Source organism: Petaurus breviceps, unplaced genomic scaffold (genome assembly GCF_028583685.1).
Source record: "Petaurus breviceps papuanus isolate PSGF00001 unplaced genomic scaffold, PetGlider_PUasm1.0 191, whole genome shotgun sequence".
Lineage (NCBI taxonomy): Eukaryota > Metazoa > Chordata > Mammalia > Diprotodontia > Petauridae > Petaurus > Petaurus breviceps.
Genome location: NW_027185811.1, coordinates 3888572 through 3914635, shown reverse-complemented (window position 1 = coordinate 3914635; position 26064 = coordinate 3888572). Strand labels below are relative to the sequence as shown.

General features: G+C 42.4%; 1 protein-coding gene across 1 annotated transcript; it reads right to left on the bottom strand.

The window, feature by feature from the left end:
- Nucleotides 1–4091: 4091 nt before the first annotated feature.
- Nucleotides 4092–24048, bottom strand: ARF3 (ARF GTPase 3). Its single transcript, XM_069092633.1, has 5 exons — nt 23883–24048; nt 9023–9272; nt 8080–8190; nt 7718–7842; nt 4092–7069 (listed from the first exon to the last, which is right to left on the bottom strand). Exons 2-5 carry the CDS (start codon nt 9168–9170, stop codon nt 6908–6910), a joined length of 546 nt encoding a protein of 181 aa, XP_068948734.1. The 5' UTR covers nt 9171–9272; nt 23883–24048; the 3' UTR covers nt 4092–6907.
- Nucleotides 24049–26064: the final 2016 nt, after the last annotated feature.

Here is a 26064-nt window from a genome sequence, read left to right as displayed (position 1 = left end):
TTAACTCTCTTTCCCCCACTTCAATCAATCAACCAATCAATCAATCAACACGTATTTATTCAGCTCCTACTATGTGCCAGGCACTGAGCTAGGTGTTGGGGACACAAGTACAAAGGATGAAACAATCCCTACTCAAAAGGAGCTTACATTCTAATGGGGGAGACAAATACATATAAAAATATATACAGCATGAATAGAAAGTTAATAAATACAAATATATACAAAGTAGGTAAATACAAGATAATTTGGGAGAGAGGGCACTAACAGTTATGGGGCATCAGGAAAGATTTCATGCAGAAGATGGTGCTTGAACTGAACATTAAAGGAAGAGAGACTGTATGACTTGAGAATAAGGAGGAAATGCATTTCAAGCATATGGGAGGGCTAGTGCATAGGCACAGGGAAGAATCATATGTCCTATGTGAGAAAACAGAGGGAAGGCCAATTTGGCTGAATCAGAGTGAGGGAGTAATGTCCAAGAAGGCTGGAAAGACAGGTGGGGAGAAGGTTGTGTAGCGCTTTACAAGCTAAATAAAGGATTTTGTATTTTATCCTAGAGGTAATAGGAGTTACTTGACCACTGGAGTTGGTCAAGTGGGGGGAATTTACATGATCAGATCTGTGCTTAAGGAAAATGGACAGCAGTGTATAGGATGGACTACAGCAGGGAAAAACTTGAGGTAAGGAGCCCAATTAGGCTGGTCCAAACCAAGATTTTTAACTGACTTCCTTTCTTCTAAACACATCTGAAAATTCCCCTCTAGATCCCAATACTCCTCTCACTCATGATACACACAAGCATTCTTCAAGGCTTGGTTCTAGAGTGCAAGGGTTAGCAGCATAGATGTCTCAATTCCATTTCATATCTAAATCATGCTCATTAAATCAATTTTCACTTTTCTTCCTTGTCTCAATAAATTTGCCTCTTTTATTTCCCTAATCTGGCCCTTCCCTCTCTTCCTATCTCAGGTATCTTTCTCAGGATAGGGAAAGAACCAGAGCCATTCGAAGACATCTTTGCAGCTACCCCTCCAACATGATCCACTGGGGACTGGGTCCTATTGGACCTCAGAACCTCATCCCATCGCCTTTGGTAGCTGAGTGAGAAGAATGAACTCTGCATCCACCTTCTCCCATCCCCTTCAAAACTGAGCAAATATTACCTCTTTATTAATAATAGCACCCACCCCCCAAAGTTGTTGTGAGGACAGGAGATAATATCTGTAAAGTGCTTAGTGAAGTGTCTGGCACATAGTAGGCACTATATAAATATTAGCTATTTTGTTGTTATTCTACGTGACATCTACCTCAAACTTTAAAAGACTTGACCACTAGGGAGGAGCACTGAAAGAAACATGCTCTTAAATAATTATTTCCTACTAGTATTCACAAGACCTCCAGCCCATTTGGGTCACCCTGAGTATCTGAAAGGCTAGAGAATGCACAAGTAATTGTTCCTCAGGTCCTTCCCTGAGCATAGGTGTTTGTTAGATATTTGGCACAGTGCCTAGGCATAGGAAGTACACTCCATTGCTCTGCCCTATTCCTGGAGTGTAACAGTGGTTATGGCGGGGTGCAACCTGGAAATTTTCACTCACTATTCCAGCCCTGAGCAACCCATACTTGACATATACCTCTGTCCTCATTCCTCAGGAAGAAGGGGTGGGGCTGCTTTTCTGGGAAGGCTCTACTCAAGGGAGATGGGGAGACTTAGAATAATCCTTTACCCCTAGGCTGATAAGAGGGCCCTTCCCCTTGTCATGACAAGGCTTTCATTACCTTTTGGACCATTACAATAGTTTCCTAACAAGTTTTCCAGCCTCCAGTCTCTCCCCACTTCATCTCATACCTCTGTCAGACTAACCTTCCTTATGTATAGATTTGGTTATTTCTCTGCTCTCAGTGGTTCATGTGGCCCACCAAGTAATGTTACAACTCTCTTGCTTAGAATTTAAAGGCCCTCTACAATCTGGCATCGCTAGATCACAATCCCAGCCATATCTCTTGTTATTCCTTACTATGCTTTCTATACTTCAGCCAGACTAAAACCCTTTCTGCCTCACCAATATATCCCATACTTTCCTTCTTCTGGGCCTTTAAGCACGCTATCCTCTATGCCTAGAACATCCTATCCTTGTTGACATTATAGCCATCCTCCAAAGTCCAATTAAAAAGCCACATTTCTCCAGGAAACTTTTCTTGATTCCCTCAGCTGACCTCCTGTGAACTCCATGTGGCATTTCATTTTGCACCTGATCTCAAGGCACTTCTGTGCACATGGTGTATTATTGTAATTGGTCTTATCCAGATAACTCCACTAGACTGTAGGTTCCATGAGTGTCGTATCTAAGATTATCTAAACCTCTTTCTCTATTCCAGTGCTTAATTTTTAAATGAAAAATGAAATAACAAAGGGCTGGAGGGTTCGCCTGACTAGGAGAAGGCATCTCCATTACACTCCACACTCACTATCCTGTGTGAAATGAAGACAAATTAGTGCCTTTTCTAAAGGCATCATTTCCTCAATAACCTTGCTCCACAATATGGATCCCATTTAAACCAACACCTTTCATCACGTATGATGACATTAGCAGAGTAGGACATTAAGAAAAACAGAGGAAGGATATAGGCAAATTTTGTTTGTGGGGGAAGGAAATGAAAGAGGTAGTACTCAAAACCTGGATTTGCTGCCAAAGAGGGCTGGCCAGGCTGGGTTATAAGACACAGAGAACTGCCCAGGGGAGGTAAGTGGGAGCCAGTTGGTTAAGAGAAATAGGCACTAGAGTGCCTGAATGAGGAGGGACCTGGAAGCATAAAGGATGGGAGAAGGGTGACAGAGTTGGCATTGAAGAAAAATAGTTCTAACTTCACAATTGTGCTTAGAATCCGATTAAACCCTTCTCCCAATTCCATCTATTCATTTCTTTCCCAATGGAGGAAAGGTAAAACTTGACTAGTCAGGCACAGGTCATTAAGACCTCAGAAGTCAAGGTTACTAAAGGACATTTACTACCTTAAATGAGAAGAGTCTTAATTCAGCCAGCTTCTACCCTCTTTTTGCTCAGAGCTGGAGGACAGTATATGGCCCTGAGACTAGCTCCACAAGAATAAAGGGGACTATGCAGGGAAGGGCTGTTTCTCAGGAACCATTGGAGGAGTCTCTGAAGAGGAAACAACCTTCTAGTAATGAAAGAACAAGGAACTGGGTTTGGAGAAGTAGTCCATCACCCAGATAAAGTGGGTCAAAGCTCATTAGCATAACTCAAAACCACTACTTTCTATATTCATTAGAGCCCAGAATGGGTGTTAGGCCTCTTCAGGCCTAGGTGGTATAACATAAAAAGTGGCTTCCTATTCCATTTCTTAGGATTTTCCTTACTTTGACTGTGTGTATATGTACATTGGGGAGGTTAGGAGATTGTTGATCTACCGTTAAAGAGTGTGGAAAGATCAAAATGCATTCTCCTTCCAATAGGAGCCTCTTTAAAACTATTAACTGGCTGTCAGTGAAGCTAATGGTTAGAATAGAAACAGGGCACTGGACCTATGGTATTATTGATATAGGGAACTCTGGGGTGAGAAAACTCCCTCTACCAATACAGGTAGTTGGCACCTTCTTTGTAGCCAATAGCATTAGAGAGTTGCCTAGAGCACTTCAAAATAAGGTGACTTTCCCAGGATACTAGGTGTCAGTTTGTGTCCGAAGCAGGACTTGAACCCAGGCTTGGGTTCCTGGCTTGAGGCCAGCTCTCTCTTCATATCACATTGATTCTGAGTTAAGGTAGTTAAATCCTTCCAGGAATAAGGAGGTCAAAATCCACCCAAACTTGTAAAAATTTGCCCTGCTTTGCTGCTTGACACCTCTGAATCCAGTTTATGGTGGAATGAGACAGAAGTCATTGCCTAAGCCATTTCCTTACAACTTTCCCACCATTCCCCATACCCCACCTCCACCCCTGAAAGTCTGCCTTCCACTCCTCAGTTCATGGAAGACTAAAGAAACAGATGTGGTTGGGAATGGTAACCTTCCTCACCCCAAAGTCGTGTCTCATTTGCCGCTGTATGAAAGAGAGGATGGTCCAGTCCAAAGCTACATAAAACATGTTTAATATCCAACCAGGGTCACAGTCATTGCGTATCCCACATTTTGAGCAATAAGAGAGATGGTTTGTTAAACATGTACAATCTATATTCCAGAGGAGGAAAAAGAGAAAAACCAGTTCAGAACTGCAGTAAACACTGTAACACCACACACAGACTTGGGGGCTGGGGGAATGTCCCCAGGGAAGGGGGAGTCTGGAGCCAGAGAATATGGAAAATTAAATCCACCAGGGGGGTGGGGGTAGGGAAGAAGCATTCATCTGAATGAAATGCCCAATCCTGGGAGAGAGAGATCCAGGACAGCAGGAATGCCGAGATGATGCCCCACCCTGGGGATATGGAGGAAGGCTCCCCAGAGGCAAAAGCAGCCAAGGCAATCAGCAGTGTCTTTTCACAACCCTCCCAAGTGGTTGAGGGGAGAGGGTCTTCAGAATAGAAATGTATAAGGTGTGAAGCAATGTCCTTGGGAGTTTCCATAGGGAGGCCCTGCCTCCAAAAGGTTCTCTTTCTTTGTCCCATCACTGCCGTTATTTATAAAGAAACCCTTTCAGGAAGAGGCTTTGGGATTCAGCTGGAAAAAGCTATTTTCCAATTCTCCCAGGCACATTTCTTCAAAGAAAGAAGGGGAATGGGATAAGATCCTCAATTTGGCCTATTTGGCCTGACCCAAAGCTAGGACAACTCAGGGAGCAGAGAAGGGTAAGGAAAATTTTAGGAAGACAAAGTCACCATCAAGTGCAAGGAAACCAAAGAAATCAGAAGTGCAGAGAGCAAAGAGATAGAGATAAGGAGGAAAGAAAGGAGAAAAGAGACAAAAGATAGGCAAGGACAAATAAGTAAAGCAAAAGACGGAAGTCTTAATGCTTTCCCAGGGACAGGGCACAGTTTTTAAAACAGAAAAACAAACCAGAAACCCCAATCCCTCTCCATCAACAAACACACAAAGGCCCAGAGAGAAGGACAACTTGCAAACACCCAACACATCCTGAATAAATTATTCCCTAAGTAACTGGCAAAAGGGGGAGCTACCCCCAAGGAAACTCTCGTCACAGTTCAATCTGGGGAAGATGAGGGGACAGAGGGCATGCTGACTTGTCTGCTGCAGTGAGGATTAAAATGGGAGTGGAAGGGCATTCCTGGCAGACCGACAGAGGGGAAGGATCTCCTTTCCAGGGCAAAAAAAAAAAAGACAACAAACCACCCTACCTAGAGAGGGGCCCTATACGGGGAAGGCTGTAGAGAGCTTCCCATGGGGGCCCCAACTTTCTAGAGGGAGGGTGTGTTACAGGGGCTGTCTTGGAGCTCAGGGCGCAGCCAGCACACACAGGAGCTCAAAAAGCAGCCTTAGGTTTCACAGAAACCTTGGGCAGACAGGGCCAGGGCCTCCTCGTTCACAACTCAGTTGTTTGGTACCTCCTATAGTCTTGGAAAGGGAGTATAGCAGCAGGGATTTAAAAAAACAAAATCACACCAATGTAATAAGGAGGGGGGGGGGCACTGCAGATTGACTCCCACTAGTTCCCATTTTCATTTCAGTAACCTTAGATATCAAACTACACTCCACTATCCAGACCAAATTATGAGTGTAGGAGAAAAATGTAGCTGGGGAATGGATAAAAGGTGGGGAGGGTTGTCTGAGTGCCCAGAAATAAGAAGAATATCTTCATCTTTCAGTGGTCCCTGGGTTGGAGAAGCCATGAAGAAGAGGAAAGAGATGGAGAAGAAGAGGATGGAGGTAGAGGCAACCCATTTCACACTCTCCACAAAGCAAATCAGCTAAACTTGGAGAGACCAGAAGTAGGACTGCTGGGGATGGGGAGGATTGGTGACTGGAGGTGAGTGAACTGTTCTCCCAATAGGAATATGGAAGTAGGGGGTAGAGGCAGGAGTATGGCATCTTAGAAGTCACTTATCCAATATGCATCTTCACCTGCCAACAGTCAAAGAAGATGAAAATGAAAAGCAAGGCTTTCTCTTCCTCACTCCCCAACTCAGTCCTCATCATTAGCCATCCCTATGCTTAGTAGGAGAATCTAGAATTGAAGGGTGAGAAGTCGTCTGTCTCCAAGGCTAACAGTAGAAGAAGAAAGCCACGCGTTCAGGGAAACCAATGAGACTCACCAGCCAGAAGACCAGAAGAAAGAGGTCCAGAACTGACTGACAACAGAGACTCCCGGGGTAACCTAACCCAACTCAGATCAAACTTTTTCCCCTTCATCCTCCTTGGCAAGGTGAGAGGGACAGGTGAGGGGAAGTCTTATGCCCTGAACTATGCCTGCCCCAACTCTGTCCATCTCCCTAGCCCCGTCTTATATATTTCTCTATACATGTATATACATTCACACACACATACATACACACATACACACACACACACATACACACACACACAGAGGCCCGTGCAATTTCCATGTAGAAGCAGAAGGGGAGGGACAAAGGAGTAAGGGAGTGGCTTGTGGAGGCAGGGAGGGAACTTGGTTGCCAAGAGCACAACAATCAGAGCCAAATCAAGCAAAGGCAGAGAAGCCTCTCCCCATAAAAACTCTGGGGGAGTGGTGAAAATATGGGGGCCACTCCATGAAACCCTAACACTCTATTTTGTTTAGTTTTAGATCCAATAAATTGGAGCAAATAATCATCAGGACAGCAATTAGGAAACAAGACTGATCGTGTCAGCTGTCAGGGAGAGTGGGCAAGGCTCTTGCTAGACATGTGGACATAGTACTTGGGGTCCTCACCACACTTACAATGGGGTGGAGAGTGGGTGCATGTTGGGAGGGAGGTGGGGGTGGGCACTGGCTGGCGCTCACTTCTTGTTCTTGAGCTGGTTGGCCAACCAGTCCAGGCCTTCATATAGCCCATCCCCACTGGTGGCACAGGTGGCCTGGATGTACCAGTTACGGTGACGAAGAGAGTGCAGGCCCAGTTTGTCCGTTATCTCAGCTGCATTCATGGCATTAGGCAGATCCTGGTGAACAGAGGTAGATAGGAAAAAAGGAATCAGGAATTCTAGGGGCATTTTGTTGAGTTGTTACCCATGAAAGGCACCTTGGATGCCATTTCTTCCTCTAATATTCTGGAGATGCCCATAACAGGAACATATTAAAAAATTGTCTTGGATAGAGACAACCTATAGGCAGAAGCCCAAGGGAATGTAGACTCATATCATTGAGATATCATTAGTAATAAGAAAATATATTGGTTAAAGTAGATATCCAGGTCAGGTGGCATTATCTGGAAGATCAAAACAACCCTGCAGGAATGGGTATTAGAGGACAGGTAATAAGGACCTTCCTGATCCTAGAAGGAAGGTAAATCTGCTAAAGTAAACAGTAAGAAGAGAAGTTTGAAGTAATTCTTCTATACTATGAAAATCCCTAGAGCCTCAGCTGCTTGATGCTCCCAAATCTGTTCAATAAGATTGAGTTGGGGAACAGGGAGAAAAAGAACTTGGCTGCTCCCTTCTTCCACACTTCTACAACTGGGAACACTTTCACAAGGGTTGCTAAGAACGGGTCTCTCTGGGCTCTATCCCACCTATGCTCAAGATAACCATTCCCCATTTTTTTTTGGCAGGGTGGGGGGAAGGGAGGTGAATGGCAGCATATACTCCCACCTGTTTGTTTGCAAAGACAAGTAGCACAGCGTCCCGGAGCTCATCTTCGGCCAGCATCCTCATCAGTTCCTCTCTTGCCTCATTCACTCTTTCCCGATCATTGCTGTCAACCACAAAGATCAAACCTAGAGAGGCAGAGCATCTGCTGTATAGGATGGAGAAACGGCCATCTTTCTTTTCAATCCCAACTTCTTCTTCCCTCTGAAAAATTTTACTCCTCCCCCTCACTCCACCCTAGGGAGCTGCAGCAAAACTTGAGGCTAGATGCCATTACTCTGAGGCGTTTGTTCACAGAGAGGTAATTTCTGTGTTTGTATGCACCCAAAACACTTTAGCCTCCTTCTCAATCCAGTTCCCCATACCTTGGGTGTTCTGAAAGTAGTGTCTCCAGAGGGGTCGGATCTTGTCCTGGCCGCCCACGTCCCAGACTGTGAAGCTGATATTCTTGTATTCAACAGTTTCCACATTGAAGCCTGTGGAGAACCAGACAGGTATACCTAGGAATGGTGCTCCAATAGGCTTATTCCTGCCATGCTCTGGTCATGACCCCAGTGAGAATTAGTGTTTTCTGGGTTCCTGATACCCAGGGGGTCCTAAGAGGAAAAAAAAAAGCCAAGCAAGGGTCCAGAAGAGAGGGGACAGGAGGGTAATCACTCTATTTACAGCTATCTGAATGAAGGTGACTCAAGCTAACTGTCCAGCCCCTATCTCCTTAAGACCTTTATCTATTCTTACCATAGGAAAAGATGAACTAGGATCAGACCCTACAAGTTAGCTTCCTTGGCTGAGATGTGGGACTGGCTTGGAAGCAAGTAGGGAAGGGGCATGTCTTGAATGTAGGATGAAAATCAGGAATCTCAAATCCCAAAGCAGCTGATGAATTGTGCCTCCTCCACCCCATCCAGTTTGACAAATAGTTTCCCTCCCACTGCAAGCTTTATAACCAGGGCTGGGGCCACAGAGATTCTACTTCTAAGCCATGCCAAGCCCCTGGCAGGAACATCAAAGTCCTCCACCTGATTTCCAAACAAGACAGAGAGCAAACCACCCCCAGCGCCCGAAGGTGGCTACCCTGTGCCAGCCAGAGGAACTTCTTACATAGGGGAGCATGAAGAGTAGGTAATGATCAGAATGGCAGCTCTAACACCTGCTGGGGAACTGCCTTGCACCCCCATGCTTTATAGACCTGTTGGGCATATGTGTGGAAAAAGGGACACCCTTCCTGCCTCTTAAGCCAAAAGACTGAAAAGTCAGTGTGCTAAAGCTGAGGAATTAAGGGTAGGAAGCCTGGCCCATGATTCATACCTATGGTAGGAATGGTGGTAACAATCTCCCCCAACTTCAGCTTGTATAGGATGGTAGTCTTCCCAGCAGCATCCAACCCTACCATCAAGATGCGCATCTCCTTTTTCCCAATCAGGCTTTTCAGGAGGTTTCCAAAGATGTTGCCCATGGTCACAGCTGCTGTTTCTCAACCGGTGGAGGGGAGCTAAATGAAGCAAGGTAGCAACCTGGGTATGGCTTGGGCCCTGCTGTTATGAAGGGGCCCCAATTCCTAAGCAAAAAAAAAACAACAACCTGCAAATCAATATTTACCAGCTGCAGATCAATACATTATACAGAAGTACAGTTCAATGACAAAGTATTGGCAAGTGTTGGATATCTTACTGCTCCTAAACTTGTGTAAGCTGTTTCATGTGTCACCTACTATAAGATTCTGCCCCTCTTTTCAAAGGTATTCTGCTGACCCCACTATCAGCTCATATAAAAGTAGGAGCATTGTCTAGGAAGAACATTCCTTAGAAGGTGGAGCAGTGAAAACCATGAGGGAAAGGTACAGAGCAGGTCCTTTCTCCCACTCCTTTAGGTCATGGGGTGGCCCCAGGAGTTCCTCTTTAGTAGAATAATGAAAAGAGGGTTCAGAGCTGCCTGAGCCAGCCAGTCCTCTCTGCCTAGGGGAGGCATGTATCATCCAGCAGCTTATTCAGCAATTAAACATACGCCAGATGCTGGCATTCTTTTGGAGTCTGGGAATGAGAGACACACACCCCAAACCAAAAGAACAGGTCAAGACAAAGTGCATCCAAATGCAAAAATTTGAAAGGTGGGAAGGCAGGGATTCTATTTACAACTTAAAAGATCAGGGGTTTGATGAATTTGGGGATTTTTTGGTCAAAAAACATATTCAGTTTTGTATTTTCCTATTCTTTTCAGGTCTCAGCAAAATTTTTGAGGGCAGTAAATGAGACAGATGGACAGACTCCACAGATTTAAGTTCTCATTTATCCAAAAAAACAGAAACAATGGGCATTTATGGAGTGTTTCATCTTCAAAGGCATCCCCAGACATCCACTAATGAGCCAGGCGTGGTATTCTTGGCAGGTTCCCCTTCAGCCCAGCCCCTGACCCAAAGGGCCCACACCCAGGTTTGGCTCAAACATAGGGCTACAGCCAAGTTGCCCACGAGTCACCCAGCCCTACCCAGTCAACAGGATTGAAACCCATGGTCCCAATCAGTGAGAATCATAAAGTCATAGCATTCAGGGCCACACCTCATTTGTTGTTTTAGTAAGCTGTATTCTTGTGATATGTCGGGGAAGGAACAGAGAGGTCAGAGGTTAGGCAAAAAGAGAGAAAAATATCTTTAGATTCTCAAGCACCTAAGGAGTATGACTTTCTTCTCCCTAAAGTTTAACCAATACTGCTTTACTATATAAAATCTTCCCTCTTCTTATCTCACAACAGACATTTTCCCAACCTATTTTCTTCTTCACTCTGGTCGCAGATGAGGAGGTGGCACTTTTCCCTAAGGTGACTCCCTTTATATGCATGCCTGACCCCATTTACCTTTGTCTTCTCCAGCTATCTCCCTATTCTCCAGATACTTGCTATCTCCCTTTCCCTTAATAGCTAAACTTCTTGAGAAATCTATCTGTATTAAGTGCCTCTACTTCCTCCCCTCTGACCTTATCATTCAACTTCAACTAGCCTTTCCAAAGTTGCCAATGATCTCAATTGCCAAATTTAAGTTGTTCCCCCCCCCAACCCTCATCCTTTTTGACCTCTCTGCAGCATCTGACACAATCACCTCCTGAATATTCTCTCTCCTCTAGGTTTTTGTAATACTGCTCTTCCTTGCTTTTCTTTCTGTGCAGCCTTACCTTCGAAGCTTTTTCAGTCTTCTTTGCTAGATCTTCATTCACATCATGCCCACTATGTTCTGTCCTGAGCCTTCTTTACTTTTCCCTCTAAACTACCTTATCTGGTGATATCAGTTCTTATGGGTTCAATTATCACCTCAGCAAATGACTCCCAGAGCTCTGTATGAAGTTCTAGGAGCATCTCCTGAATTAGTCACAAATCAACAAACACCTTTTAAAAACAGCTTGAAATTGATGTTTTGTGGGCATCTCAAACACAATGTGGCCAAATCAGAACTTAATATTTTTCTCCTCAAATTCTCCCATCCTTCCAGCTTTTCTATTACTGAAGAAAACACCACCATTTTCCCAGTCACCTAGGTTCAAAATTTAGGTGTCATTCTCAATTCCTAATTCTTATTCATCCCATATTTCACAGCCCTTGTCAAATCATATTGCTCTACCTTAACATCTCTTAACAATCCCGTTCTCTCCCCTCACCAAGCCACCACTTTAATCCAGGCCCTCACCTTTCACCTGGAATAATACTGCAACAGCCTTTCAATTGGTCTCCCTGCTTCATTTCTCTCCCCACTCAAATTCATCTTCCCAATAGCTGCCACAGTGATTTTCCTAAAGCACAGATCTGACCATGTCACCCACCTGTCTGATAAGCTTCAGTGGTTCCCCATTACTTCCAATATCAAATATATACTCTTCTGTTTGGCATTTAAAGTTCTTCATAATCTGGCCCTTAATACCTTTGCCATCTTCATGAACTCTACAATCTAGCAACATTGGCCTATTTACTGTTCCCTGAATATATTTCTACATTTTTTTTTTGCCTTTTGGAGGGCAGTTGGGGTTAAGTGACTTGCCCAAGGTTACACGGCTAGTGTTTTTGTGTTAAGTGTCTGAGGCCGGAACCGAAATCGGGTCCTCCCGACTCCAGGGCCAGTGGTTTACTCACTGCGCCACCTAGCGGGTCCTATCTCTACATTTTCACTGCATCTGCACCTGTGCACTGGCTGTCTTCATGCCTGGAATGTCCTTCCTCTTCATTTCCCTCTTAGTTTCACTCACTTCCTAGACTCAGTTCAATATTCACCTTCTCCGGGCCTTTCCTGGCCTCCCGGCCACTCGACTACAAGTGTCTTCCCCTCTGTGACATGTTATATGTCCTAAGTCATTGTCATGTTTGTATTCCCCATTAGTGTGAGTTCCTTGAGGATAGTCAGGGACTCTTTTTGCCTTTCTTTGTATCTCAGCACTTAGCAGAATGTCTGGCATACAGTAAGCAATTAATAAATGCTTGTTTACTGACTACTCAGAGTGTCAGCATTCTGCAGTGGAAAGGACCCTGGATTTGCAGTCAAAAGCCTGGATTTGGATTGTGGCCCTGTTACTACCTTTGTGACCTTGAACAAGTATCTTCAGTACTCTGGGTCTGTTTCCTCATTTGTAAAATGACTAGATGACCCTTTGGTGACTTTCCAGCTCTAAATACTACAGTCCTGTGGCCTATATATGATTGTGACTCTTGCAGAATGCTGCTGTCTTTCCCCTACTTTCCAAGCTGCAAATCCAGATAATAGTCTCATTAGATCTTAAAGTTATCTAGAAAAAGAGATAATGAAACTTCATTCACCTGTCCCTAATTAAATAGTAAGACATTTCGCCTAATTTCAAGACTTTCTAATACAATTTAAGTCTATTTTCAATTGCTGTGCATCAATCAGAGAAAGTGACCCACCATGTCTCATATCTCTTCTGAACATAGTATATACTTTCTTTGTTCTGGATGGATACAATGCAATAGCCCTTGGTTAAAATTAATAAAGATCTATCAAGACCATATAATCTACATTTATCTCATCATCCATTTTTAAAGATACTATAGCTGACAAGAATCACGGTGTAGCAACAGTGACTGGCAATAACTAGTTTGAGACCAACGTGCTTTTCACACTAAGCACATAAAGACTTGGTTTAGGACTATCTCCTGAAATAATTTATGATGGTCCAAAGATTTAAAAAAGAAACAATATTCCTCACTGATAAATGACAAGCTAGTATGTCTGGTACTGTTATTTACCACATGTCACTTTGCACTTATCTATATAACTTATTGGGCAGCTAGGTGGCACAGTGGATAGCACTGGGCATGAAGTGAGGAAGACTTATTTTCTTGAGTTCAAATCTGGCTTCAGAAACTTACTAGCTACAAATAACAACAATAGCACGACCCTGGGCAAGTCACTTAAACCTGTTTGCCTTAGTTCTTCATCTGTAAAATGAGCTGGAGAAGGAAATGGCAGGCCACTCGAGTATCTCTGCCAAGAAAACCCCAAGTGGAGTAATGAGAAGTCTGAAATGAGTAAATAATAACATATATTTTATTTGGCATCATTTATGGCATTATTACTTGTTTCACATATTTTATTCCTTCTGTACTTCATTGCAGCATGGAGGTAACCATAGTTTTAGATTATTACAAAAAAATTTTAACAGATTTTTTTAACGTATGCTTGCAAAGCAGATTCAACCAGACTGGGAAAAGCTTTGTATATGGGCTCAGAAATATTATGTGAGATCCTACCTAAGTGTAGCAAAAAAAATGGCCATCAGGTTATGAATATGAATTTTTTTGTTCCTAGAAACTCAATAAACTACCATGCATGAGGGCATTGCAATCTCCATTGCTGGTAGGAATAAGCAGTGATGAAATTATAGATCTTTTGAACTGCAAAAGTATCATTAGTGACATTTTCACATGTCTGTTTCTTTTTTGTTTTTTTTAAAGCAATCGGGGTTAAGTAACTTGCTCAAGGTGAAACGGCCAGATGTTTCTGGGTGTGTGCTAAGTGTCTGAGCCCGGATTCCCAGGTCATCCTGACTCTGGGGCCGGTGCTCTTACTCGCTGTGCTGCCTGGCCGCCCCCACATGTCTATTTCTTGTTCCTACAAATCAAAAGCACCATTGGGAGAAGTATTATGTCTCATACGTTTGGTTTTCCTCTCCTAATGGACACTAAGGATTTGCTGACCTACCAAATGAAACTAGTCTTTAGAGTCTGTCATTTACATTTCTTCTATTCTAGCAATTTACAGTTGTCTCACTTCAGCATCACTATTTACCCTGCCCTGGTGTACTATTCGAAGGGAAACTGTGTTGAGATAAACACTACACTGGTTTATTGGTCATGTCCTAATAGGTGGTTCACAATTGATGACATTTCTCAACTAGTCAGCTGTGTCATCTGTGGTAGATCCAGGTCTTAGCTTCATAATAATTCACATCTATTTAACTCCTTAGAAAGTATTTTCTTATAATAACCCTATGGGAATATATTATCTTGATTCTGTAGATGAGAACACTAAGACTTAGACATTAAGAGACTTGCCTAGGACATTAGAATTTAAATCTAGGCTTTTTGACTACTAACCCAGGGCTTTCTACTATGTTTTGTCATCAAGTAAGATAGACAATACCAAATCTTGTAGAGCTTCTGCATAAGAGCTAGAGCTGGACTGCTTTTGAATTTGCATTTCAGTGCCTGGCACAACAATGTGACAGAGTAGGCACTTAATAATTGCTGATTGATTGATATTCAACTGGTCCTCCACTACATGAACTTTCCTAAATGCATAGTGGCCTTCTTGATATGTTTTCCTATTGTGGGCTGCCCAGGAGTCAGAATTCACTAGAACTCCTGCTTTTCACTGTGCTGTATGCCTAGAACTATCAGAAATCAAAAGAGCAAGGATCTCTCCTACACACGGAATAGCCTGCAGTTACCCTCTTTTGCCACAGATGAGCTGAGAGTCGAAATGAGAAGTTTACATGACTCAGTAACTGAAAACTGGTGAATGTGTGAATAAAGACAACAAAAAGTAAATGTAATGTGTCTATTAATTAAGAAGATGTATTCTAACATTACAATTCATCTTCAGACTCTTCTTTACTAGAGGCAGAACTCACAACAGAAGAAACAGGAAATGAAAATCCTCTTCAGTATACTTCATTCATTCATCCCTCCTAAGTGAGGTACATTCTTTTTGGTCACTCCAGATGGTTCCCTGTCCAATGAGAGATGTACTTGACTGAGGTACATGTGACAGTTCCTAACTCAAAGTGACTGAGATAGAACTACTGCTTCATTTTCCTAAAAGGGCTCTGACCCAAGCACAGAAGCAACTAGAATTTCTTCTTACTCTCCTATGTGTCCAGGCTAACACTGCTGAAGGAAAATTAATTTCCAGAGAATTTGTTAATGTTGGAGTCACTATGGAAGTCCTTTTTTAGCCAGCATGAGATGAGTAACTTAGTAATGTTCAAGATGATGTGAAGATTGCCTGTATTTAGTTTCCTTGGTACTAGTAGGTGTGCCAGGTTTCTTCGGCTGATGGTTCCACCAATTCTTAAAGTCATTTCAATCCACAATCTTCAAATGTCTTATTTGAGACTGCCATCAGTAAGTAAATGTGTGTATGTGTGTATCTTAGCTGCTAGATTAATACTTCAAAGGCTTCCATATGTTATTAACTTTAGCAGGAAGTTTCTCAGATAATAAAAGATTTTTTGCTAGTACCTTCTAGATTGGCCAATGGCTGAATAATGTTGGACCAAACTTGATTCACAGGGAATCATTGATTTTGACATGACCAATTGCTACTGTACTGTTCTGATGAACTCTGGCTAGTCAAATAGCTGCTCCCTCCCCCAGTCTACTGATGATATCAAAATGCTTTAGTGAAGTTAAGATCATACTATAGAAAGCTTGCTGTCTTTTACCATTTTCCTGTATTTGACATGCAGTAAAAATTATGTCTGTTACATTAAGTTGTAGCCTAAAATCAGACTAAAGTTCTAGAAGCACAAGGATAATGATAAATGCAATGGCTAGTATCTGGGCTAGACTCTTACTAGTAATAGTCTAAGACACCACAAAAGTTGCCACAATCAGCTGCCTCACCTTCTCCCCCCCCCCAAATTTTATTATGATATTGGCATTTCTGAAAATCTACAAGATTTTCTTAGCATTTCTATATGTCAAAGTAAAGCCTCTATAGATATCTATAACAAACCTTCACAGATTAACAAAATATTATCTCCCAAACCCAGATTTTTCTGCAAACCATTTATGTCATATTGGATGTTCTTTGAATGTTTGATAGAATTAACTTTTAAATCCATTTAGGTCTGGGACATTTTTTTATATTTGTTATTAGTTCAGTTATTTTTCTGATAATGGATTGTTTAAATTATTTTACATTTTTATATACAATGATTTCATTTATGCTTTGTTTATATAGTTGGAATATAGTTGGGCAAAATAGTTTCTAACAATTTCCTCTATTTCCTTTTCACTTATGAATTCTTTTTCATTTTTTACTTTGGTAATTTGTTTTTCCTCTATTGAAAAAAAACTGAAATAGCTAATGGTTTGTCTATTTTACTTGTCTTAAAAAAAAACCAATCAGCTCCTAGTTTCATTAATCAATTCCATTTTTTATCTCTTTTTTGTTAATCATTTCTATTTTGTGTTTATTTGGCTTTTAATTTTATCCATTAGTTGTTATTTTTAGTTATACACCCAACTCACTGCTCTCCTTTCTCTCTTTTCTTGATGCAAGTATTGACAAATATACATATTTTCCCCTAATCATTGTTTTAGATGCATTCCAAAAGTTTTAGTATATTGTTATTTTTCTTTGGGGAAAAAGGGCAGCTAAATGATAGCTATGTCATTTGTTACACACATGTATGTGTGTATGTATGTATATGTATTTATTGTTGCAAGATATACAATATCTCTAAGCATGATGTAGCTTTCCAGATTTTATCTCTTTTGACTATGTCTATCTTTATTGTTCCTTTGTCTGAAATCATGATCATTGCCTCTTTTTTCCTGGATTCACTTGACATATAAGTGTATATATAGGGCATACTCTGGCCCTTTGTTTTAACTGTATGTGTATCTTTATTTTTTAAGAGTATTTCTTGTAAAAACAACATTTTGGATCCTGCTTCCTAGTTTATTCATAACCCTCCTCTGTTTTATAGGTGAGTTCATTCCATTTACACCCATAATTATTATTTAGGTGCTATTTTTCCTCTCTTACATTGTTTCCTCTCTCCCCAAAAATCTTTCTCTGGACAAAAAGTGAGAAAATGAAGATGTGATCAAAATTAGTAACTTACAATTGGAGTACTATGATTGTAGTCCAGATCCAGATTACTGAATCTTATCCTCTCTATCCTTTTAGTCCTGTTACATACTCAGTCTATGTTGCTGAAATTTACTTTGCTTGTGATTATTCCCTTCCAAGTTTTCCCATTCCCTGTTCCCATCTATTTCTCTATTGATTTTAATGTACTTCTACAGTAAACTGTGTTTACAAAAATTATATAAGAAGTTCATGAAATGAACTTCTTCCTAACCTCATGTTAATATTTTTTTGATGCATCCCAGTTATGAGAAATAATTTTCTCTCTTCTTCATATCTCAACTTGTGTATTTTCCTCTTTTTTTAAAACAAGCCATAGCACAAAACTACTCCCATTTCTTGAGTTTTTTTTTTTTGCTTACCCTTTAAGTTCTGAAGATATAGATTCTGAAGGAACAATGGCTTCTTTCCCACTATTGGAAAAAAAAGTACTTGATCACCACTTAACCTCATTTAAATTTCTCAAATGTCTACCCAGCTCTGGGTTTCTCATCAGAAATCATTCAAAGTCTTCTATCAAAGGTCTATTTTTCCCCCTATAAGGCTATACTTAGTTTTTTGGGATAAATTATTTTTGTTTATATGCCATCTATTTCTGCCTTTCAGTATACTGGATTCCAAGCTTTCTTTTCCTTTAAGCACCTGCTTCATAATCTTGTGTGATACTGACTTAGCTGTTTGGTATTTGATTTTTCCTTTTTAGCTACTTGTATTATTTTCTATTGACCTGAAAGTTCGGGACTTGGATTATGATATTTCTATACATGCTGAATTTGGGGATTCTTTCAGGTAGTGGATGACATGTGGATTCTTTTTTATTTTTGCTCTACCCTTTAGTTCTTTTTTTTTCTTGTGTTTTTTTTTGGGAGGGCAGTTGGGGTTAAGTGACTTGCCCAAGGTCACATGGCTAGTTTTTGTGTTAAGTGTCTGAGGCCGGATTTGAACTCAGGTCCTCCTGACTCCAGGGCCAGTGCTCTATTCACTTTGCCACCTAGCTGCCCCTGTCTACCCTTTAGTTCTAATAATTTTGGTCAAATTAAAAAAGAATTAAAACCAGAGATTGCACTGATTTCAGACTCCTTTATCTGGCATGCCCTCTGACTAGGATATCTGCAGATTTCTGGTAGTTTCCTGGTAGAGTCCCAGGAATTTGGAGAAACTTATTGGTGCTTTTCTTTTAGTTCTGTTAAATCTTTTGTTTTATCTGGTGCTCCCCATAAAATAATTTCTGAGATGTTTTTCAGGTGCTCTTCATAAAATAATTTCTGAGATGTTTTTCAGGGGTGGAGGGAATAGGCTCATTTAGAGTCTTTCATATCACCACCTTTAATAGAAGTCCTCCTCTAAACTCCACAGCCATTTTTTTCCCAGGCTACAAATCCCATTCCTTTTCTTTGAGGACTCTTTTCAAATTTCCTATAATCATCAAAAAGCCTTTATGTGTCCATTTGAAACTCATACTGTGTTGGACATCATATAAAGAGAATTACATAGCACAATAACTTCTAGCCCCATGAAGTTTACAATCTAAAGAGATTACAAATACACACACACACACACACATTTATAGGACAACTAAATGAAAACAATGGACCAACACATAGCTAGCTAACCTGTACTTATTGAAACCTAAAACAAACCAAAAAAAAAATAAAGGATAAGGAACTGAGTGATCAATAAAATGTGAAGGAAATTTGATACTTCTTTTGTGCTAGGCTCAGTATTACATTAGCTCTTCAGTCTGAGGTCATCTAGTCTAACCTATGCCTCAATAGCAATCCTCTCTGTAGTGGAAAGGAGGTCTAGGGGGTAGTAGAAAGAGCAATGGATCTAAGATCAGAAGAATTGGGTTAGCCTGGCTCTCTTCAGTGTGTGACAAATCACCTAGTCTCTTTGTGTTTCAGTTTCCTTATCTTAAAAAAAATGTTAGGTTAGATGATGTTTAAGTTCTCTCCTAGTTTAAAATTCTGTGATCCAGGGCCTCCACTGGTGGGGAATTATCTTCAAAAGCAGTCTACTCTACTTTTAGAGAGCTCTTATTATTGGGAAGTTTCACATTATATGATGCTGAAGTCTGCAACTTCTACCCCCTGCACCTAGTTCTATCCTTTGGGGCCCTACTTATTCTAAGTTTAATCTCCCTCTTCCACATAAAGTCCTTCAAATAACTGAAGACAACTAATAATATGCTCTCCAAGCTCAATATCCTGATTGGTTTCAGCTGGCCCTTGTATAATATGATTTCCAGTCTTCTCACTATCTTGGTAACTGTATCCATGTTTTGAGACATGGTCTTGTATTAGGGATGGGGAAATCTATGGCTTTGAGGCCACAGGTTCCCCACCCCTGGTCTAGCTTGTCAGTCTTCTTGCTCAAAAGTGACATCCAGAACTAGATACAAATCTCTAGAAGTGTTCTGGCTAGAACAGAGTATGGTGGGGCTGAAATTTCTTTATGCTTCTATTAAATTAACATACTTCTATTAAAATAGCCAAAGATCAGTTCCTTATTCCTATCATGATCTCTCTTCAAACCTCTGCCTCTTAGAATCCCTAGTGTCCTTCAAAGCACAGCTCAGGTTCAATCTGACAAAAGAGGTCTTTCCTGATTCCTACAGTCATCAGTACTTTTTGCACAACCTTGTTTTTCTAAAAATGTTGTTTCTGCCTCATAGGATATAAGCTCTTTGAGGGAAAGGGTTTTTCATTTCTGTCTTTGTATCCTATAGCACAGTACCTTGCAATCAAATTCTTTTTTCTAGGCTGCCACACTATGATGCTAATTTGTAATGAGCTTGAAGGCTATACAACCCCCACCTCCCCATATCTTTTTAACCTAAACTGATATCTAAACCACACCTCCTCCACCAGGAAGTTTACATTTAATTTTAAAAATCTAAAATGGGACATTATTTTTATCTCTATTTAATTTTATCTATTAGATTTAGTCCATTGTTAGCTTACTGAGATCTTTTGAAATCCTGATTCTGTGTTAGATATGCCTCTCAGCTTTATGTGATCTTCAGATTTGATAAGCATACCATCTATCCTTTCATCCAATTCACTGTTAAAAATATTGATCAGAAGAGGGACAAAAAGAGCTCCCTGGGGCAAGTCACCATATGCCTGTAACTATAAAGACACTGATTTATTAATCACTATTGTATAGGTCTGCTCTTTCAATCTGCTTTGAGTCCACTTAACTGTCATCTAGCCCCATTTCTAAAACTAGCACTTTCTCTGAACGAGCCATTCCATTATTTCAGAGTGCCAAGTCAATTGCCATGGGCTCCACAATTTGCTCCTCATGAAAGAATAGGAACTGGATCTGTGAATTTATTGGTATAGGGAATTCCCTAGTGAGGAAAGACTCTCTAACAATATAGTTTGGCACCTTCTCTGCAATTTATGGCCTTAGGATAGACCATACAACAATCCTATCATAAGGATACAGACTATAAAGTCAGATTTCCAAATGTCAATATATCAGAGGCAAGATTGAACCCAAGTCTTCCTGGCTTGAAGACAGCTAGATGGTGCATTGGAGAGACTCCAGTCTGAAATGAGGAAGACCTGGGTTCAAATCTGGCCTCAGACACTTACTAGCTGTGTGATGTTGGGCAAGTCACTTAATCCCTGTCTGTCTCACTTTCTGCAAATGGGGATAATAATAGCACCCACCTATCAGAGTTGCTGTGAGGGTCAAATGAAATTGTAAACACAGTGCCTGGCACATAGTAAGCACTGTATAAATGAAAGCTATCATTATCATCATCATCATCATCATTACTGAGGATAACTATCTACAATGTGGAACAACATAAAAAGCTGCTGCTACAATAAATTTATTAAATATTAGGCCCTGACAAAAACACTCCTTTCCACATTTTTTTTCCCATGCATTTTAGGTGCATATGAACAGTTTTTGAACATTTTCCTTTCAAGGCTACCATTTGTTTTTATTTTAGTAAGATTTCATAGGGATAAAAATATTAGGGATAAGGAGGAAAAATGGTGATTTTCCCCCCAGATTAAACCACCAGACAGCTTTAACCAAATATACCTCAATTCTAACTAGAGTTTTGCTTCTCTTGTTTCTAAAAATCATCAGGAAAAGTAGTTCTATATTTGATCATTTGATTATTAAGAATTTCTCCTTGGGGCAGCTAGGTGGCACAGTGAATAGAGAGCAATTGCCCTACCTTCCCCCCTCCAAAAAGCAAATAATAATAATAATTTATCCTAACTTAAACCCCTCTCAACTTAAATCCCCTTTCCTAATTCCTATTTTGAAACCATTTCTTCTTGCGATCCTTCCACTAACAAAAGAGTATCTGAGGTGCATACTCCATAAAATAGACTTTACAAATAATTTCCATTCTTTTTTTTTTCCACCATAGTGGTTGCAACCTGTTCACTGGACTAATGTTAAGCTGCTGATCCACAATTACCCCCAGATTTTTGGCAATGGCTCACTCTCTCAGGTTCTCCAAGGATCCAATGATACCATCTTAAGATTGCAAGAGTAATATAGGAAAAAACAATGGATTTGCAGTCAATAGCTCCGAGTCTGAGTCCCAACTCTGCCACATATAAACTGTGTGAAACTCGGCAAATTATTTAACATCTTTGGACCTTAGTTTTCTCATGTGTGAAATGGAGATAATACTTATATTATCTTCCTCATGGAGTGGTTGTTAAGAATATGCTTTGTAAATTCTTAAATATTATAGAAACATTACCTATTATTACTAATATAATTGTAAATAAGAGTTGAACCTAAAGGAAAAGAAAACTGCAAATTATGAGAAAATGGCAAGAGAGAAATATTGTGGTCTTGGCTACTGTGCCTCAATTTTTCCATCATAAAATAAATCACCCCTAATACCTATTTTTCATAGTAAGGCTGAGAAACATAAAATCATAAGATAATTTATTTAGAGCTGGAAGGAACCCCAGAAAAAGTGAAAGCTCTATTACAAAATATACAAACCACAATGCATAAAGCATGCCTAATGGCAAAGTTCAAAGATGTTAGCCTGAGGTCCTAGTCCTACTACTTGGCTACCTCCCAGAAACTTAGAAGAGTTCGATAAATTAGACAAATCACTTCTCTTCTTTACAGGCATCAAGACATCTTTGACAGAAGGTGAGAAAGCTGATTATTCACTTAGAGTGGTCATTCTTTCAATTAATATAAACTGAATTCCTACTATGTGCACATAAGATTTTGCTGGTCACGGTAGGATGGGGTGGGGGAGAGAAAAAGATAAAATTGTAAACTCTTTAATGGCAAAGACTGATTGTATAATCTCATGGTGACAAGATGCATACACATAAGAATGGGTAAACAATAGCAGGCAATGATGTGCTTCAGAGGAGTGGGGGTGGGGAAGGTGACAATGTGTTAAGTGATCCCTCTCCTGTAGAGGTTCCCGACCCAGATGCCATGGGATTCGACCTAGCTCTTAGAATGATCTAAGTGGTCCACCTTTGTGTCCAACTGTTTTCACTCTCAGTGACCAGGCTAGTCCAAGAAACAGACATAAGGCAAGATGGATTGAAAGCACCTGTCACAGACCTCCTAGTGAGGATGAGAGGGTACTTTACAAGGTGGCCAGTGTTCTGTCTTGTTGCACTGCCCCCAAGCAATCAGACCCCAGTAGCAGATTACCTCCCAATAAAACTTTCATGCCACACAGACCAGGGTGGATCAAATCCAGCAGAAGCTGAGGACAGGTTTTTGGTTACACTTCGCTGTCACTGGGATTACCTTCTCATTCAACCACATAACCACCCCTTCATCTCGAACCCTCTACCACATCCAGTGAAAAGGGGAAGGGCAGGCGAGCGAGGCAGCGTCGCCCAGGACACTCGTGGGGTGAGACTCATTCCCAGCCCCGAGCTTCTGACTGTCCTAACCAAATGGCCCATTTTAAAAGGGAACTTCCTCCCCCTCCCCCTCCCTCGAACGGCTGGCTTATTAAGCAAAGGCACCATTTTCTGTTTCAGGAATCCTGGTCCTTCCAAAGCAAAGGAATGGGATTGGAAGATGCGAAGCCGGGGCCAGCTCTAAGATGCTCCCTCCTCTCGGCTCCAGCGAAGGCCGCCCCCGCTCAGCCTGGGGGAGAGAGTACCTCCCTCCCTCCAGCGAGCAGGACCAGAACCTCCTCCCTTCTTTTTCTCCTCTTCCTCCTCCTCCCCCAACACACACCTCCAGCTGCCCTCTCCCCCACAAGTGTTCCCGAGGAAGCCAAGACCAGCTCCTCGCCTCCCGAAATCCCCGCCGCAGCTGCGCTCCTGCCCTCCCCCGCCCCCCCACCTGCCCCAGCCTCGGGATGGGGGGGTTACCCGAGCGGGGAGGGGGGTCACCTGGGCTGGAGGGGGGGGTCACCCGGGCGGGGGTGGGGATAGACGCTCCCTCCACCGCTCCTGCAGCCCCTGCCCAGGGCCGCCCCCGGCCCCAAACCCACCTGGGGGGAGGGGAGAGGAAGGGAGGGAGCCTCCAGTCCCTGCGCCCCGCGGAATGACAGCAGGGGAGCGAGCCTGCGTCCGTCAGTCTGTCCGTACGTCCCCACCACCAGCTCCCCGTCCTTCTAACGAGGGGGCCGGGGCCTGACGCCCCCCCCCCAGCCCCCCTCCCCGTCTTCTCTCTCCGGGGGTGGGCCTCCGCCTCCCGCCCCTCTGGCTTGGGGGGGGGGGGGGGTTGCCCCCCGCGGTCCCCCTCCCCCCCCCCCCCCCCCCCCCCCCCCCCCCCCCCCCTCTCTGAGGGGACCTCTGGCCCCAGCCCTGTCACCTGCTCCGGGGGCCAGCTCTGCCGCCGCCGCCTCCGCTCGGCCTCGCTCCCCCGGCTGACTCCGCCGAGGCTGCTCCCCCGTCCCCACCGCCCGACAGCCCGACCGCCTGCCTGCACCTCGCACCGGAAGCAGCAGCGGTAGCAGCTAGCACTGAGCGACGGCCCCCACCTTCCCCGGCCCTCCCTCCCTCCTCGGCCCGACGTGCCTCCGCCTTCCCCCCCCACCCCCCACAGATCTTGAGAGAACTACGAGGCGGCGCGGGGCAGATCTCGCGACATCCGTCACCATGGCAGCGGTTGCAGCAGCGGCAGCTGCGGCAGCTCTGAGGCTTAAGCGAGGGCGGTGGCGGGGGCTGGGCAGGAGCCGAGGTGGGGGGGGCGCGCGTTTGGAGCGGAGCTAGGGGCCGGGGATCTTCGTGGAGTGCCACACGCGCGCGTGCGTGTGACATATGTATGCGCAGACGCCATGAACAGATACTATACATGTTGTGTACGTATGCGTATGGACAAAGGCTCAGAGCATGTATGTGCTATGTATAGATGCCATGTACAGTAGTACTACTACTACAGCTTAAAGTGGATGGAGCGCTTACGATATAGCTGGCGCCCTATTCAGCCCTTTACAATTATCTCATTTGATTCTCACAGCAGCTCTTAGAGAGAAGTGCTAATATTGTCCCCATTTTACAGACGAGGAAATCGAGGCAAAGTTTCTTGCCCAGGGTCACACTAGTAAAGTATTAGGGTTGCACAAGGTCACACTAGCTATTGTTTAGGTCAGGTATTCCTTACTTCAGGCCTAGCACTCTCTCCACTGGGCCACTTAGCTGTGTATACATACATGAATACACACATACATGTATGTGTCTGTATGTGATATATCTGTACACACATGCTCAGATCCTTTTTGCTATGTGCATGCACATGTGTATGTATATGTGTATGTATGTACATGCATGTACACATATATATTCTGAGAATCCTTATTTTAACTCCCACTTTCATAAATGAATCCCAGCACAAAGCTAAATCTCCATTTCCCCTCTCAGGATTCTAGAAGTACTCCATCAGGAATTGGGGGATGATTCTTAATGTTATCTAGCCAGTTTCCTTCCTCCCAAAATTGTCAGTCTAGAATAATTTTGCTCAGGCAGATTTAAGTAGCCTTTTCCCCAAAATGTTTTTTTTCCTAATTAAATATAGCATTTTAAAACATTTTTTTTTTAATGTTCAGTTCCAAATTCTCTCCCTCCTTCCCGTCCTTCCTCATTGAGAAAGCAAGCAATTTGATATAGGTTACACAGGTACAGTCATGCAAAACATATTTCCACATTAGTTATGTTGTGAAAGAAAACACAGGCAAAAAATAAATAAGAAAAATAAAGAAAGTTTTAAAAAGTGTGCTTTGATCTGCATTCAGACTCCATCAGTTCTTTCTCTGGAGGTGAATGACATTCATCATGAGTCCTATGGAATTGTCTTAGACCATTGTATTGCTGGGAATAGCTAAGTGATTCACAGTCGATCATCTTACAATATCGCTGTTGCTGGTGTATGATGTTCTCTGTGTTCTTCTCACTTCATTCTGCATCAGTTCATGTAAGTTTAAGTAGCTTTTTTGGCTGAGGTATTTCCTAAGGTAAGGTAGAACACTTGTTATATAATACCTCCCCTCCAAAAGTCTGTGACATATTCTCTCCACATGCACATACAGAATTCAGGGGAAGGTGGGTTCAAGTTTAGAGAGTGTATGTTTTAATTTTGGGGGGCAGGGAGGAAGTCAAGGTAATTGGGGTTAAGTGATTTGTCTAAGGTCACATAGCTAGTGTGTTAAGAGTATGAGGTCAAGGGGCGGCCAGGTGGCTCAGCGAGTAAGAACACCAGCTCCAGTGTTGGGATGACCTGAGGATCAAATCTGGGCTCAGATACTCAGCACCACACCCAGAAATAACTGGCCATGTAACCTTGAGCAAGTTACTTAATCCCAATTGCTTAAAAAAAAAAAAAGAGTATGAGGTCAAATTTGAACTCAGGTCCTCCTGACTCCAGATTCATTGCACCATGTAGCTGCCCCTAGAGAGTATATGTGACAGAGAGTTGTTGGTTGCTAGGAGCTATTTTTTTCTTTCCATTTTTTTTTCCTTTCCACCTATGCTCAAGAAGTTCATTTGAGTTACTGTAG

Excerpts from the sequence above, each read along its gene's own strand:
- ARF3 (XM_069092633.1), bottom strand. The coding sequence starts at position 9,170 with ATGGGCAACATCTTTGGAAACCTCCTGAAAAGCCTGATTGGGAAAAAG. Across the intron at positions 7,843-8,079 it reads CTACTTTCAGAACACCCAAG|GTTTGATCTTTGTGGTTGAC; the intron begins GTATGGGGAACT and ends CTGCCTCTCTAG. Across the intron at positions 7,070-7,717 it reads TTGTCTTTGCAAACAAACAG|GATCTGCCTAATGCCATGAA; the intron begins GTGGGAGTATAT and ends TCTGTTCACCAG.